The sequence below is a fragment of the Ursus americanus genome, chromosome 1 (assembly GCF_024610735.1).
Source record: "Ursus americanus isolate L20-20 chromosome 1, mUrsAme1.1.p, whole genome shotgun sequence".
NCBI classification, from domain to species: domain Eukaryota; kingdom Metazoa; phylum Chordata; class Mammalia; order Carnivora; family Ursidae; genus Ursus; species Ursus americanus.
In genome coordinates, this window is record NC_142127.1 from 30,491,686 (window position 1) to 30,504,794 (window position 13,109).

Below are 13,109 nucleotides of genomic sequence, written 5' to 3' on the forward strand. Positions count from 1 at the left end.
TAGCTATGTGGGTCGTGGGCGGGGGAGGGCACCCCAGGGCAGCTGAAACTGAGCTTCAGGGTGGGGTCTTGGATATCAGCGTCTTTCCTTTTTTAGAGTTCCCCAAGGAGATTCTCTTGTGCAGCCAAGGTTGAAAGCCCCCGATGAAGGTACTTCCGAGTTGCTGCCTTTTTCTTAGCTAGCTAGTCTAGAAGCCTCTCTGAATGGCTAGCTAGGTTTATCAGGTTGAAGCATCATTCCAGGTATTATGAAGGAGATTGCTTCCCTTGAAAACACCTTGTGCTATGAGGGCGCGAGCCTTTTCCACCGCTCAGCAGCCATAATTAGCAAGCCACTGCTGCTGTATTGATAGGAATCAGGTGTTCGCATAGACAATAGAGAGTCATTATTATCCCCTAACAAGGAGTACGAGAAAGAAAATCAATGACCAATCCAAAAGGTTCCTAGCTTTCATTTTTGTTTCAGTGTTTTTCCTTACAAACTTAGAAGATTTGTTGACTCAATCAAGCAGTCTTATTCAATTTCCCTTCCTCTTCTTTCCTTTGCTTATGCTTGGCTCGCGCAGATAAATCACTGTTAAATGAAAAGACGCTCAAGATAGTCCTTACTTCCCAGTCATTGGTGGGGGGCGGGGGGGGAGGCGGTGAGGGTACTCAAGGGGCCCAAGTGTCCCGTAGACTGGATGAGTTGGTTAACTCTAACTCTGTCTAATCTCAGCACTGAAGAAGCTTGCTTTTGTGACTCTTGGCTTCACCCTTCCCTCTGCTTCCCATTACTCACTCTTTCCCCTCTCCTCTTGCCTTCATAACAGGAGTGTCGGTCTTGCTGTGAAGGCATGATCTGTAATGTAGAGTTACCCACCAACCACACGAATGCGGTCTTTGCCGTCATGCACGCACAGAGAACGTCCGGCAGCGGCGCCCCCACGCTCTCCCTGCCCGGGCTTGCCTGGGTCTTCGGGCTTCTGCTGATACGAGGCCACTGTTCCTAGGAGAGGCAGAAACCGCCCTCTGAAGCACAAGCCAAAAACCGCATGAACACTGAACGTTGGAGAGAAGACAGTCTCATACTCCGTGAGGAGTGCACCTTGGACCCCAGAGCAGAAGGCAGTTGTTTGCTGAGCTGAAACGTTCCTGCCTCAGGCCACGGGATTGAGGAAGGGGACGTGGCAGGAACTGAGGGTATCGCCTGGCCAGAGGGGCTGCATTTTGTCACTTCCGCAGGGAGGAGCCTGCCAGCATCTGCCCCAGGTGGGTGGCTGTAGCCTGTGTTGTTCCTGCCTGCCCAGGCCGGTAGCTGAATGGACTCCTTGACCTCAAGACTCTTTCAGAAGCTGCTGGGTCAGACCCTCTGATTTCTGTGTGTGATGAGCTCAGTGTCTCTATGAAATCTCACCCTTCCCCCACAAGAAAGCAATTTCCCCACCAACGACGTAGTCAATGAGAAAGGCCACTAGCTACAGGAAGAAAACTTCCAGTTGAACTAATATGAGACCCATTTGCTCATGTGGGGGGAAATAAAGCTTTTAAATTATACAATGTAGAACACATGCTTGTATGTTTCTTGACTGACCTAGCAACATCGGATAAAACATTTACCGGTGTCATTAAGGAGGTCACTGAAGTTATGTTTCCAGGCACCGTGGGTGATATATTCTGGCTTAAATTATAAACTTCCATGCCAAAGTGACCTAGCTTTGAGGAAGCCTTCCTGGTGCAGAAGGATGACACCTCCTGCTATGAAGCACCATCCCCAGCAGCAGCACAAGTTCAAAGAAACTGGCAAGAGCGCCCCTCCCCCATACGGTCAACTTTTCTTGAATGTCAGGGCCACCAAGAGAACCTTTCTAAAAATGTGCTAAAATGTTTGGTCCCTTTGTCTCGTCTTTCCCTTTTTTAACAGCCTCAGCAGCTTCTGTTTCCAGAATCCTGATTTCCTGCCTTTACAGGTGGGGTGACCTTCAAACACTCTGCTCTTGTATGCCTGGTGATGAGTAAATGGAGTTTTTTGTTTTTTAACTGGGCATCCACCATCAGAACACTGAATGCTTCATAGAATCCATTACTGATGATATCCTTGCTATGTGGGCTTACCTATGTTGGGAGTCAGCAAACAGTGGTCCATGAACCAAACATGTCCTACCACTTTGAGTCTGCTGGATTTCTGTAACAAATACACTGTTGATTATATGGCTTAAAAACATTTAATCCTTATGGTTCTGGGCTTGAGAAGTCCAAGATTAAGGTGCCGGCAGATCGGAGATCTGGTGAGGGTCCTCCTGGTTTTCAGACCACCATCTACTTGTATTCATACAGGGCAAAGAGAGACTGGTCTCTTCACTCCCTTATAAGGGCTCTGGTCCCGTTCATGAGGACTCCACTTCATGATTTAATTAACTCCCGAAGACCACACAGCCAAATACCATAAAATTGGGAATTGACATTTCAGCATATGAATTTGAAGGGACACAAGCATTCAGTCCACAGCAACCATGTATTTTTGTGAATGAAGTTTTACTGAAACACAGTCACTTCTTCATTTACAGTGTCTATGGGTGCTGTTACGTTTAACAGCAAGAATGAGTAGATGCAACAGAGAGTGTATGGTCTGCAAAGTCTAAAAGATTCATTATCTTGTTCTTTACCGAAGAAGCTTGCTGATGGCTAACCTATGAAATGGCAGAACAGTATCAAGAGAAACCTGCTTGCTTTGGAGGGACCATGGGACTTATGGCGGTTACGCAGCCCGTGTAGTGGTTTGCCAAATAACTTCCTTTATATTCTTTGTCTTCTGCATCAGTGAATTTTTCTTCTCTGTTTTGATTTTGTTCCACTCATTTGATTCAGTTTCTTAGTTGTTATGTGCTGATGTCAGGTGCTGGGCTGTATGTTTGTTTCTTCTCGTCCTTGATGCCCTGGGAGCATCTCCTCTTAAGGCTCTTGAGCTTCCAATAAAACAGGGAGGGAGCAGACATCATTATCTCCCTGTCTCTGGCTTAATCTTAGACTCACCTGGAAGCAACAGTTTTGAAGCTTGACGTAGATTTATCCCTCTTTTCACTCAGCACCTTGAAGTATTTGAGTTTTCATAGCTTATGCTTGTTTGAAATTAATTATATATGGCTTCACTTGGAACATTTTAATAGCATCTTTGGTGTCTTTTTATTCCCCAGGGTTTCTTTTGACTGTATAATTGACGAATCGTCTGGTTAAAAAAACCATTAGCAGACAGCAGTTTTTTTTCTTTCTGATTTTGTTTCTGCTGTCTAGATTAATGAAGTTTCCTCTCTCTCTCTCTCTCTCTCTCTCTCTGTGTGTGTGTTTCTTTCCTGAGGAAATATCTTAATTTTCTCTTCTTCACCCTACACATCATGTTTGCATGGATTTCACTCCTCACCACCGCCCCCTTGAGTATTTAAAATAGGGCTGTGTTGAGCAAAAGAGGGAACACACGGAGGACATACACTCTTCGCAAATACAGCTGAATAGGGGTGTCAGATGCACAACTGAAAATATGGGATGCCCCATTAAAATGGAATTTCAGATAATTTTTAGTATAAGCTATTCATAACCTCACAAGTCTGGCTCATCTAAGGCAATGCTTTCAAATCCTTGTAATCAGAACCTTCTGGATAACTTCAAAACAATACAAATTACCAGGGCATCTTGGAGATGCTGATTCAGTAGATCTGGGGTGAAGCATAAGCCTAATCCCAATAGTTGAATGTTAAATTAAAGAAAATAAAAGCTCCTGGGTGATTATGATGTTGAGCTGGGTGTGTTACCCTTGATCTGAAAGGATAATTCCTTCCTCTGAAGCCCAGTCCTTGGCTACATAATAAAAAGGTCAATGAATAATAAACACGTGTACAAGTAACCTAGGTTAGTGCTGTGGTTCTTAAAGTGTGGTCCCCAGACCTGCATCAGCATCACCTGGACACTGGTTAGAAACGCACAATTCTCAGACACCCTCCCAGCCCTACTGAATCAGAAACCCTGAAGGTTCAGTCTGTATTTTTAAAAGGGCTCCAGGTGTTTCTGATGCACATACAAGAACCACTAGGGCCAGAGAAGTGTTTCCCAAATGTCTTCAATAATGGGTCCTTGGGTGGTTGTATGAGATTCACTCAGGGAGCTTGCCAAACAACAACAACAACAACAACAACAACAACAAAAATCAGATTTTTTTTATGTTAGACTTGAGTCAGAAAATCTATTTTGAGCCAGCTCCCCTCGTGATTCTGATACATAGCGACTTCAGGAACTACTAAACTAGAGAATAGAGACGGGAGTGACCACAGTGATCAGAAGGCCCGGATGCTAACGCCTGACTTCCAAGTTCTAACATGAAAGCCCTATGTATTATAAACTGACTCTGGTGTTGCCAACGTAATTGAAAAAACTAGAATCCAAGAAATCAGTCCAAGCATTAGAGTCCATTACATGAATTTTTTAGACCATTGCATGGGGCTCTGGAATGGTGGCCAAGTGTCCCAGACATTGACCTGATTTGCCCCTAGTGAGCAAGAAAATGAAAAATACTTTGGCATTAAAATATCCAATGAGGGAGCACCTGGGTGGCTCAGTTGGTTAACTGCCAACTCTTGATTTCAGCTCAGGTCATGATCTCAGGGTCATGAGATTGAACCCCCGTGTAGGGCTCCCTGCTCAGTGGGGAGTTTGCTTTAGATTCTTTCCCTTGCGCCCCCCCCCCACCAACTCATTCCTCTCTCTCCCTCTCTCTCTCTTTCAAAAAATCTTTAAAACAAAAAATATCCAGTGAGAACTGGAGTAGTAGAGGCAGGAAAGAGGATGTAGGTTTGTTAGAAAAGAAAAAAGGGGATTAATTATAAGTATGAGGATGGTCTGAGAGAATGAACTGTCAAAGGTCTATTTTGAATAGACTCCAGAATAAACAGATTCTAGAATAAGCTTCAAATTCCCTTCCATCATTTTCTGAAAAAGAAAAGATGGTCTTGAATACTTTTTTCCAGCTGTGTCTAAGGCTTCCTAAAGCCAATTCTGAGTGAAGTTAGCAGTCAGAAGTTACAGGCGTTGTTCTCCATATAATCTGCATTCTGTTGTATCCGTCACTGTATGAAATATATTTCATAAGAGAAGGAAGCGGGTGGTTCTCTCCTTTTCACTGGGACAGAACTTATGAAGCCACACAAAGTGTGAAATGAGCACTGTGAACTGGCACGGACTTGGGAAATGAGGTGTGCTGTGGGACTGGGAAAATATACTTCACATTTGTGAAAGTACTAACTCTTATGAAAAACTTTTGTGACATGTAGATCGCCATTTTATAAAACTTTGCTCTGACCTTTCGGTCTTGGACATTTTTTTCTTCACCTAGTTCTTTGTCATCATCTCTGATTTGTGGAGGGATACATGGTGATGCTATGTCTAGGGGCAAATCATGCCAGAAGCAAGAGCTAGTGGAGCATGCGCGAAGGTAAAAGTCATGGAAGCTGGGAGGCAAATGGCTGTCGTAATTTGCATCTGCCTCCAGGCACAGTTCCACTCTGTGCATCCCAAACCATCCAGCACCTTCCCATCATACTTGTGGGTTCTCCCTTCGACTCCTGATTCGGTTTCCTTCCCACACCTCTGCTCTCACTGCTGTGGCCTCTGTTTCATCAGACGCTGAGGCTCGAAGCTGAGCTGTCTTTGGGGGAATGCAGAATGAGAGATAACCATGGGCTAGGCTGTAGGAACCCAGGAATACTACTCAGCAAGTCTGGGAACCTGTATTTCTAGCAAGCATCTGATCATGAGACTGGCAATTCGGATACTGGTCCTCTGGGCATCATTTTAGAAACAGTAACTAAGGCATAAGCTGAGAGCACCACACAACTCCTACAAACCTCCATACTTGCACTTTTTTGGTCTAGGAAAACTGGTCTCAGTTAAGGGGCTGCGAGTGCTTGGAGGACACTGTGGCTTGGCGAGCTGCCATGTTGGGACTGGTCCTGGGAGGCCGGGATGAGTGGGAACTCTGGGAAACCTGGGGCCTCTCTCATGCAAGCATGGTGTCCGGGCTTCTGACTGTTGACTGAGGCAGTAAGAAGCAATGTGAGTAAAGGGCAAGGTGCGCTCATCTACAGTGGTTAAAGATTAAAAATCGAATCCAACACAGGCATTCAAAAGAGGATAAGCAACATAGAGTAAGTAGGTCCTAGAGACAGATTCGGATAAGGTTGTTGAGGGTCCCCAAGGTGTGTACCTTTTATAGAATGCCGTATCCATCAGGATGACCTCAACTATAACTGACAGTGTCCCAAATTGTCAAATAAATTGTCATAAATAAATGTATTGGCTCACACAACTGAAGAGGAAGAGTTGGCTTCAGAGTGGACTTAAGCCTACGGTTCTAGCTCCATTCTCTGCTGTTCTTTTAACTCTCACCTCCCTCCTGTCCTCTAGCTGTTCCATACAGCCCACCTAGTGTCCAGAGGAACAGACAGAGGGGTACTACTAGACACCCTCCAAGAAGAGAAGATGGTCTTCCCCCAGACTGCCAGCAAATCACAAGCAAGATGTGGTCACTCTTGGCTTAGTTCAGTTAAAGGAAGTTCAGTGGCCCTTGAGGCCTGTGTGGTGCCTGGCAGAGGGTCGCTATCTGAACAAAATAAGAATTTAAAAGGAGGAAGGAAGAAATGGATCTGGGTGGGCAGCCAGAAGTGTCTGCTCCAGAGTCCCACAGCCAGGCTATGTCTGGAGGCAGTTGTTAAGGTGGTTGAGAAAATGCTATCATGTCAGAGATGAGAGCGCTGAGCCCTCCGGAGCTGTGCGGACTTGCCCTGACCGCACGGCCAGCTAGACGAAGACCCAGACAGTGAAGCTCCCCTACCTACCGCCATTTCCACCGCACTTTTGATTAATGTACGTCGTAAATCTGCAAGTAGCGGAGAGGGTTTGCAACACATCCTGAATGGTTCTAGGAGAGAAGCTTTTCTTCCTTGAGCATCTGGGTTCCATAGAACTTCAGTTTTGCAAATGTAGAGAAATACGAGAGGAAAAGCTGCAGAACATGGGAATGGGTAAGAGACGACTCCTAAAATGTGTAGATTATCCTAGGGACTTAATGTGTTTTCAGTGCAAGAACCTTGAACTCTTTGGAAACACCCATTTCTCCAAGATTTTGGGCTCTGTCCTGTACAGATCTGTTTCCAATATCCTTCGGTGAGCAGAAGCAGAAAATTGAGAAACCCACCTTAAAATGGGGTCGCTTCCAATACTCTTTCTTTGGTATTGTTCTTATGTTTGTTGACCTATTCAGCGTTCTGAATGGGTTTTAATCCCGCTTATGGCATTTTCCTTTAGGTCTGGAGGGCCTACTGCTCCTTGCTCCTCGGGGCCCAACTCTAAATCACAAGAAGACAACGTTTTCTGAGGATCATGTTTTCTTGTTTTTTTCTCTTTCTGTATGCCCTCGGAAGAATTATCTGAAGTAGTCAGTTGTTACTTCTAAATATTTTAAGACTTATTATGAAATCAATCTTGAGTTAGAGATGGTCTTGAATATTAATTATCTTCATTTTACCTAATTAAACTAGAATTCGCTAGTGGACCGAAGAGGCCTTTTTGTCAGGGATGTGATCAGATTCTCAAGGAAAGTCCTTCCATATGTAATCCAACAAAGGAACATGTAGAGTTGAAAAGTAAAGGAAGAACACAGCGTTTGGCTCCCTTTTACAAGCCTGCATTTCTTTTGCTGGATCTTTTCTTGTAATTAATCAGAAATCCAAATGTCTGACATTGATTTTGGAAGATGTTTTTCAGCAATGTTCATGATCTGGGTCTTTTATACTTACTTGGCTTTAAAAATTCTGGAATTTGAAGAAAGATATGTGAGAGATTTTGATCAACAATGTCTCATCTCTACCTGGGGGCAGGGAGCAATTATTTGATTGATATAATAGATTAGTAATATAATTCTACATGACATCTGTATTTTTCTTTTTAATACAAAGTTTCAAAGTGAAAAGTGAGTTTAATTAAGTGGAAAGATAATCCATGATTAAATAGGATAATGAAGCACATATTGCCAGCAAAGGAACATGGTAACAACTTAAGAGTTCATGATTAGGGAGAAAACAGTCAAGTAGTTTGAGGCAAAACTTTCTTGACTGATTATTTTTTTTTTAAACAAGAATGCCAGATTTTATCTATTTTTGGAGCGAGGCAAGGGGCAAGGCCAAGCCTTCCCCATTTCAATATCAGTTGCTCTGGAAAAGCAATTACCTGAAGTGGTTGGGTACCCCCTGTCAGACGTGGTTGCGTGTGTGTGCTAAAATGCAAGGACGGCAACTGAGGTGTGTGGGGTGCAGCTCTCGGGGCGCACGTGCGGAATCCTAATAAGCATTTACCTCTTTTACGCAGAGCAGCCTGCAGTGCCTTGAGGGAAATGCAATCTGAGATTTGCACAGAAAACCCACGTGGGGAGGGGCTTCCCAGTACTTGGTCTCCTGGAACGTGTGCTGGGGTTCGGTGGCACCTGACCTGACAGATTACCCACACCCGGGGAGCTTCGGCCATTGCAGCTCTGTTTGGAGAGTTGAGCTCGAGGAGCAGTCAGGGTCTGAATGACTTGGGCCCTAACATCCTAAACATACTTGGGACCAGGTGGTTGAGTGAGGACGGCTCTTATTCCCCGTGGTTCTCTCTGACCGAGGGTGAGTGGAAGATATTGTGTGGGTCAATAGGGGTGAAGGTGAATTATTTATAAGACAGGAGAAGGACATGGCGACGCAATCTATATCCCATTCGAGGATCAGATTCTTCCCACCCCTTGTTTTGCTCCATGAGACTAAAATCCTGCTAGATTTTATGATAAATTTCTAAGACTCTGATCTCATATCCAACTTTTGACGTATTTGTCCTTTGTTGGGAGCAGGTAGAATCCTTAATAAAAATGAACAGGCAGGGGTGCCTGGGTGGCACAGCGGCTAAGCATCTGCCTTCGGCTCAGAGCGTGATCCCGGCGTTCTGGGATCGAGCCCCACATCAGTCTCCTCCACTATGAGCCTGCTTCTTCCTCTCCCACTCCCCTTGCTTGTGTTCCCTCTCTCGCTGGCTGTCTCTCTCTCTGTCAAATAAATAAAATCTTAAAAAAAAAATGAACAGGCAAGAAGGGAGGAGGAATAGAGAAAGAAGCGGAGAACCCAACAGTCCTCAAAGCTTCTAACTTAGCTCTTAAAGAACTGAATGTGGCCTGGGCGCCTGACAAGAGAGATGATTATAAACAAACAAATAGGTACAGAAAGCCCTCAACTTCCTGCCCCTCCCACCAGGCCAGAGGTAGATTCCTATATTAGCGCCAATGGCAGGCAAACCACGGCTTAGCCCAACAATAAATACCTGTTGAAATGATTCCATGAAATACTTTTCACAAGGTACTTCATATTACCAGTATTTGATGTCCCATTTGTGCTTATTACTTATCCCTCCTCCTCCTCATAGGCATGGCAGGGGAATCAAGTTATGACTCTTAAGTACCGTAGTCAGCAAGTATGGCACACAAATATGGACTTAGTTATCTCCATTTTATTTTAAGTCATTCAGTTATATTCAATACACTACTGTCTATATTTTCTGTGGTTTTGAAGTCACTAAAATGTTTTTTCTGTTCAAATTGGTTTCATTTTATTGGCAAAGGGATTCTCCATTTTCATTGATCGATTAGATTTCCTCAAATTTCAAATGCTTGTTTTCATTTTTTGAAAACAATAGGAAGTATATGCTGTGTATTATGCAATGTGCAGGGCTTCCATATAATTAATCGTTTGGCTAACTTTCTTTTAGGCAAATAAGCAAATTAATTTATACAAGCTATTAATACCAATTATTAATGCTCTTCATTTTGTTGGTTTCAGCAATTTCTGCATGACACACACTGCAACAAAATGGAAATTGATTGCCAAGTTTGGCAATACTGCAGTGTTCTGTAACCTTTGCAATGATGCTTATTTGAAAGGCTGGTTTTAATTATCCTTTTTTTTTTAGCTTACATATCAAGATGCTGATGGGTAATAGTTCTATTGCACTTGACAGTTAAAAGTAAATTCATCTCAAGTGTTCCTATACTGTCCTTGACGCTTGTCACATAAGGAGACTTTAATAGGCCCACCAGAAGAGCATTAGTCTGACTTATCTGTGCCTTAGCTTTTGTATGTGGGAAAAGAAAGCTTCTCAGCTCCAAGGCAGTGTAGGAAGCCGGTCTACTGGTGGAGCAGAACCTGATTTAACCAGGTCTCTTTGAGACTGGAACTAAAGGCCCCCTGGGTTTCATGACCCTTGTAAAGCAGGAGAATTTGGATCTTCTCTCTACTACGCTGCCTTTAATGTGACTTTCTAATTATCTCCACTTCTTGGTGTCTTCTCATTCTGTCCCTCCTCCTAAGGACTGGCTCTCTGCCCCGCTCCGTTGTGTAGCTTCTGCTGACTCAGACATTTGAATCCTTCATGACTCTGGCTCTCTGGGCCCTTATCCCTTCTCAACCTCATGACCTTTCTGCATTTACTCTGCTGCACAAACGGAGTTGCTCACCACTTCCATGCTTTGGAAGTCATTTCCACGCCAGGCTCCCACACGGGCCCTTGTCCTTTTAGAGGTTGGCTACCCCGGTCCAGGAACTGCAATCCAAGGTGGCAGGGGAGCGAGGCTCACAGGTGCAAGAGCAGCCGCCCTGGTGCTCTCTGTGCAAGGCAGCGAGGTGGGGCAGCTTCCCTTGGAAGTGGTGATGGGTAGGCTAGGTACTCTGATTGGTCAGGACCCCCAATAATATGTGAGGACACACCTTGGAGGGTCTTTTTAAAGCCAAATGGGACAATACAGGACCTCTTTCTCTCTTGATCTCTCTTCTTACCTCCATATCCCAACCTTTCCCAACATCAAATGTATTCCACCAGCATTCGAATTTCAATTAAGAAGACCATGACTTGCCAGCTATTGCATTTTCAGTGGCTTAAAATTTTGAAGTGGTGTGGAAAACATTCTGTGCCCTAATGTTCTGCACAAGGAGGGTTAGATTTATAAAACAATAAAATCCACAGAGACACAAGGAAGATGATAGAATTGACAGCTCAGAATGCTTGCTTTTCCTTTGGGCCTGACCCTTTTATTAGTTGCTCTCAGTTTGCAGATCAACGCCTAGTCATGCAACAGAGCAGGAGGTTGCAAGCCCAGGGCTGCTCTGACTGCAATAGGGAATTAGAATGTGTGAGACTACTTACATGCATAGCATTTAATTAAATCTCACAGAGGTGAAGTCCATCTTGAATGTATTCACGCTGTAACTTGAATGTATTCACTGCCTGTTTGCTGGTGTTGCCGTTGTGATAATTGATTATAACATCCATTGGTCTCTCCAAGTGTCCATACTAAATCGGGAGACAGATGTGGTTCCACTTTTCGAGACTTATGATCTAAATATCTTAATGCAGCATTTCCAAGTTCCTGTTGGTCTTGCTGGTGGGTCTTTCTGAGAACAAAAGCCGGTCTGATAAAGTTTGCTTTAAGAAAGAATATTAAAGTAAGGAACAAACAAGATAGCTTCGTTTGGTCAATATTCAATTAGGGCTTTTTGTCTTTATCCTGAATTTTTCGATGGGGGGTTGCATTTCTTTATTATGCTCAAGAAGGATTTAGTTTTCCTAGGAGGAAATTTTCTGAGAAATATCTGGCTGCAAGATAGCCAGATTTTGAAAAACAAACCACAGGGATAAAGGTGTTCAGTAAAATGATAGAACTAATGAAAATCAAAACCTGATTCAAAATATAATTTCTTGTCTCTGCCTGACCCTGTGGTGTATGCTGCGGTAAAGCTTCAGGGCAAGGACATGAGGAATTGCGTGGATTCTAAAAGTTAAGTTTGCTCCAGAAATAATCTAAGTAGCATTTCTTTTTTTTTTTTTTTTTCTAAGTAGCATTTCTCATTTCAGGGGGAGGGTCTCTTCCTGCTCCACGATGATATTATTACAAGGTGTCCATGTCACTTACAACTGGACATGCCTGGCTGGCCCTCTCCCCTCATTCTGCCTGGCCTTGCTCTTCCTTATAATGGATGAGGGTCCTCCCTGTCTTTTGGATTTACCAGTGGGTATGGGGGGAGTGGCAGTTCAAGTGGAGGTCTCATATAATGCCAGTTTTCTGGATCATTTGATTTATTTAAGTACCTACAATGCCAAGGTCCCTGGGCATTCATCCAACCAACTGCTTATGTTTCAATAAATAATGTCAGCTCTGGGACTCAGCTGAATTCGGCCAAGGGCTGGCTAAAGGGTTGTCTCTCCTGCTCTCTGAAGGTTAAGAGATTTGGACTGTCAGTGTATGAGACCTTTTTCAGAAAAGCATTCCAAGATCAAAATCTCAGAAACATCTCATTCAATATTCAGATTCCAATGCATTTCAAAAATCTATGTGTAGGTTTTGCTTTGGATGGTGTAGAGAAAGAGGCTCTAGAAATTGATCAAGAAAATTAGAATTTAACACCCGGTGATTAACTTTAACATATTTAAATAAAAGGCAAAGTCCAACAAGTTGATGTCCAAATGGCAGAAAAGAATTCACAGATTGATGAATTACATTTTCAAATGCCAAGGTCAAGGAGAAATTCAAGTAGATGTTTGAAAGTTCAAATTCTTAATATTTGCTCCTGGACGTAATGATTAATACAAACACATCATACTAATTTAAATGAACAAATCATTAACCTTGGTCATTGCAGCACCATAATCAATAAATGATATTTGTTCTTTCCCACCAAATAGTTAGGAGATGAGAAGTGTCTAGATGATATTTGCAGTGGACACTCAAGAGAGGGAATAGTCACTTCTAGCTGGCCTGCTACTGAAGGTTTCTCTTGAGTGATATCATGTGCACATCACCATTCAAAACATACAGCTGTGACCGCCTGTAACCGAAGACATCTGTGAAATGCTCAGCACACCCACTCGGAAGGGGCTTGGGGACCAACAATGAAAGTGATTTTAGCTATTTCTAAAAACTCTCCCAAAGCACTGTTTTCTGTAGGCACTGGTTCTCTACATCCTTCTGCTCTAGCTCCCCTCTGTCCCCCACCCCCAAGGCAGTCTGCTCTACTG

At 43.5% G+C, this 13,109-nt stretch overlaps 1 protein-coding gene across 5 annotated transcripts in view; it reads left to right on the forward strand.

Annotated features, from left to right (window-relative positions):
- LYPD6B (LY6/PLAUR domain containing 6B) overlaps positions 1-13,109 on the forward strand; it is a 208,766-nt gene that overhangs the window by 172,979 nt on the left and 22,678 nt on the right. For 4 of the 5 annotated variants that reach the window (XM_045782175.2, XM_087860636.1, XM_087860633.1 and 1 more), the window contains one exon: positions 812-6,356. In XM_045782175.2, the coding sequence (XP_045638131.2) occupies positions 812-991 (180 nt within the window). In that variant the 3' untranslated portion in view covers positions 992-6,356. Of the gene's footprint in view, positions 1-811; positions 6,357-13,109 lie in introns of those variants that run through there. The other variant, XR_015723758.1, reaches the window with a different exon arrangement.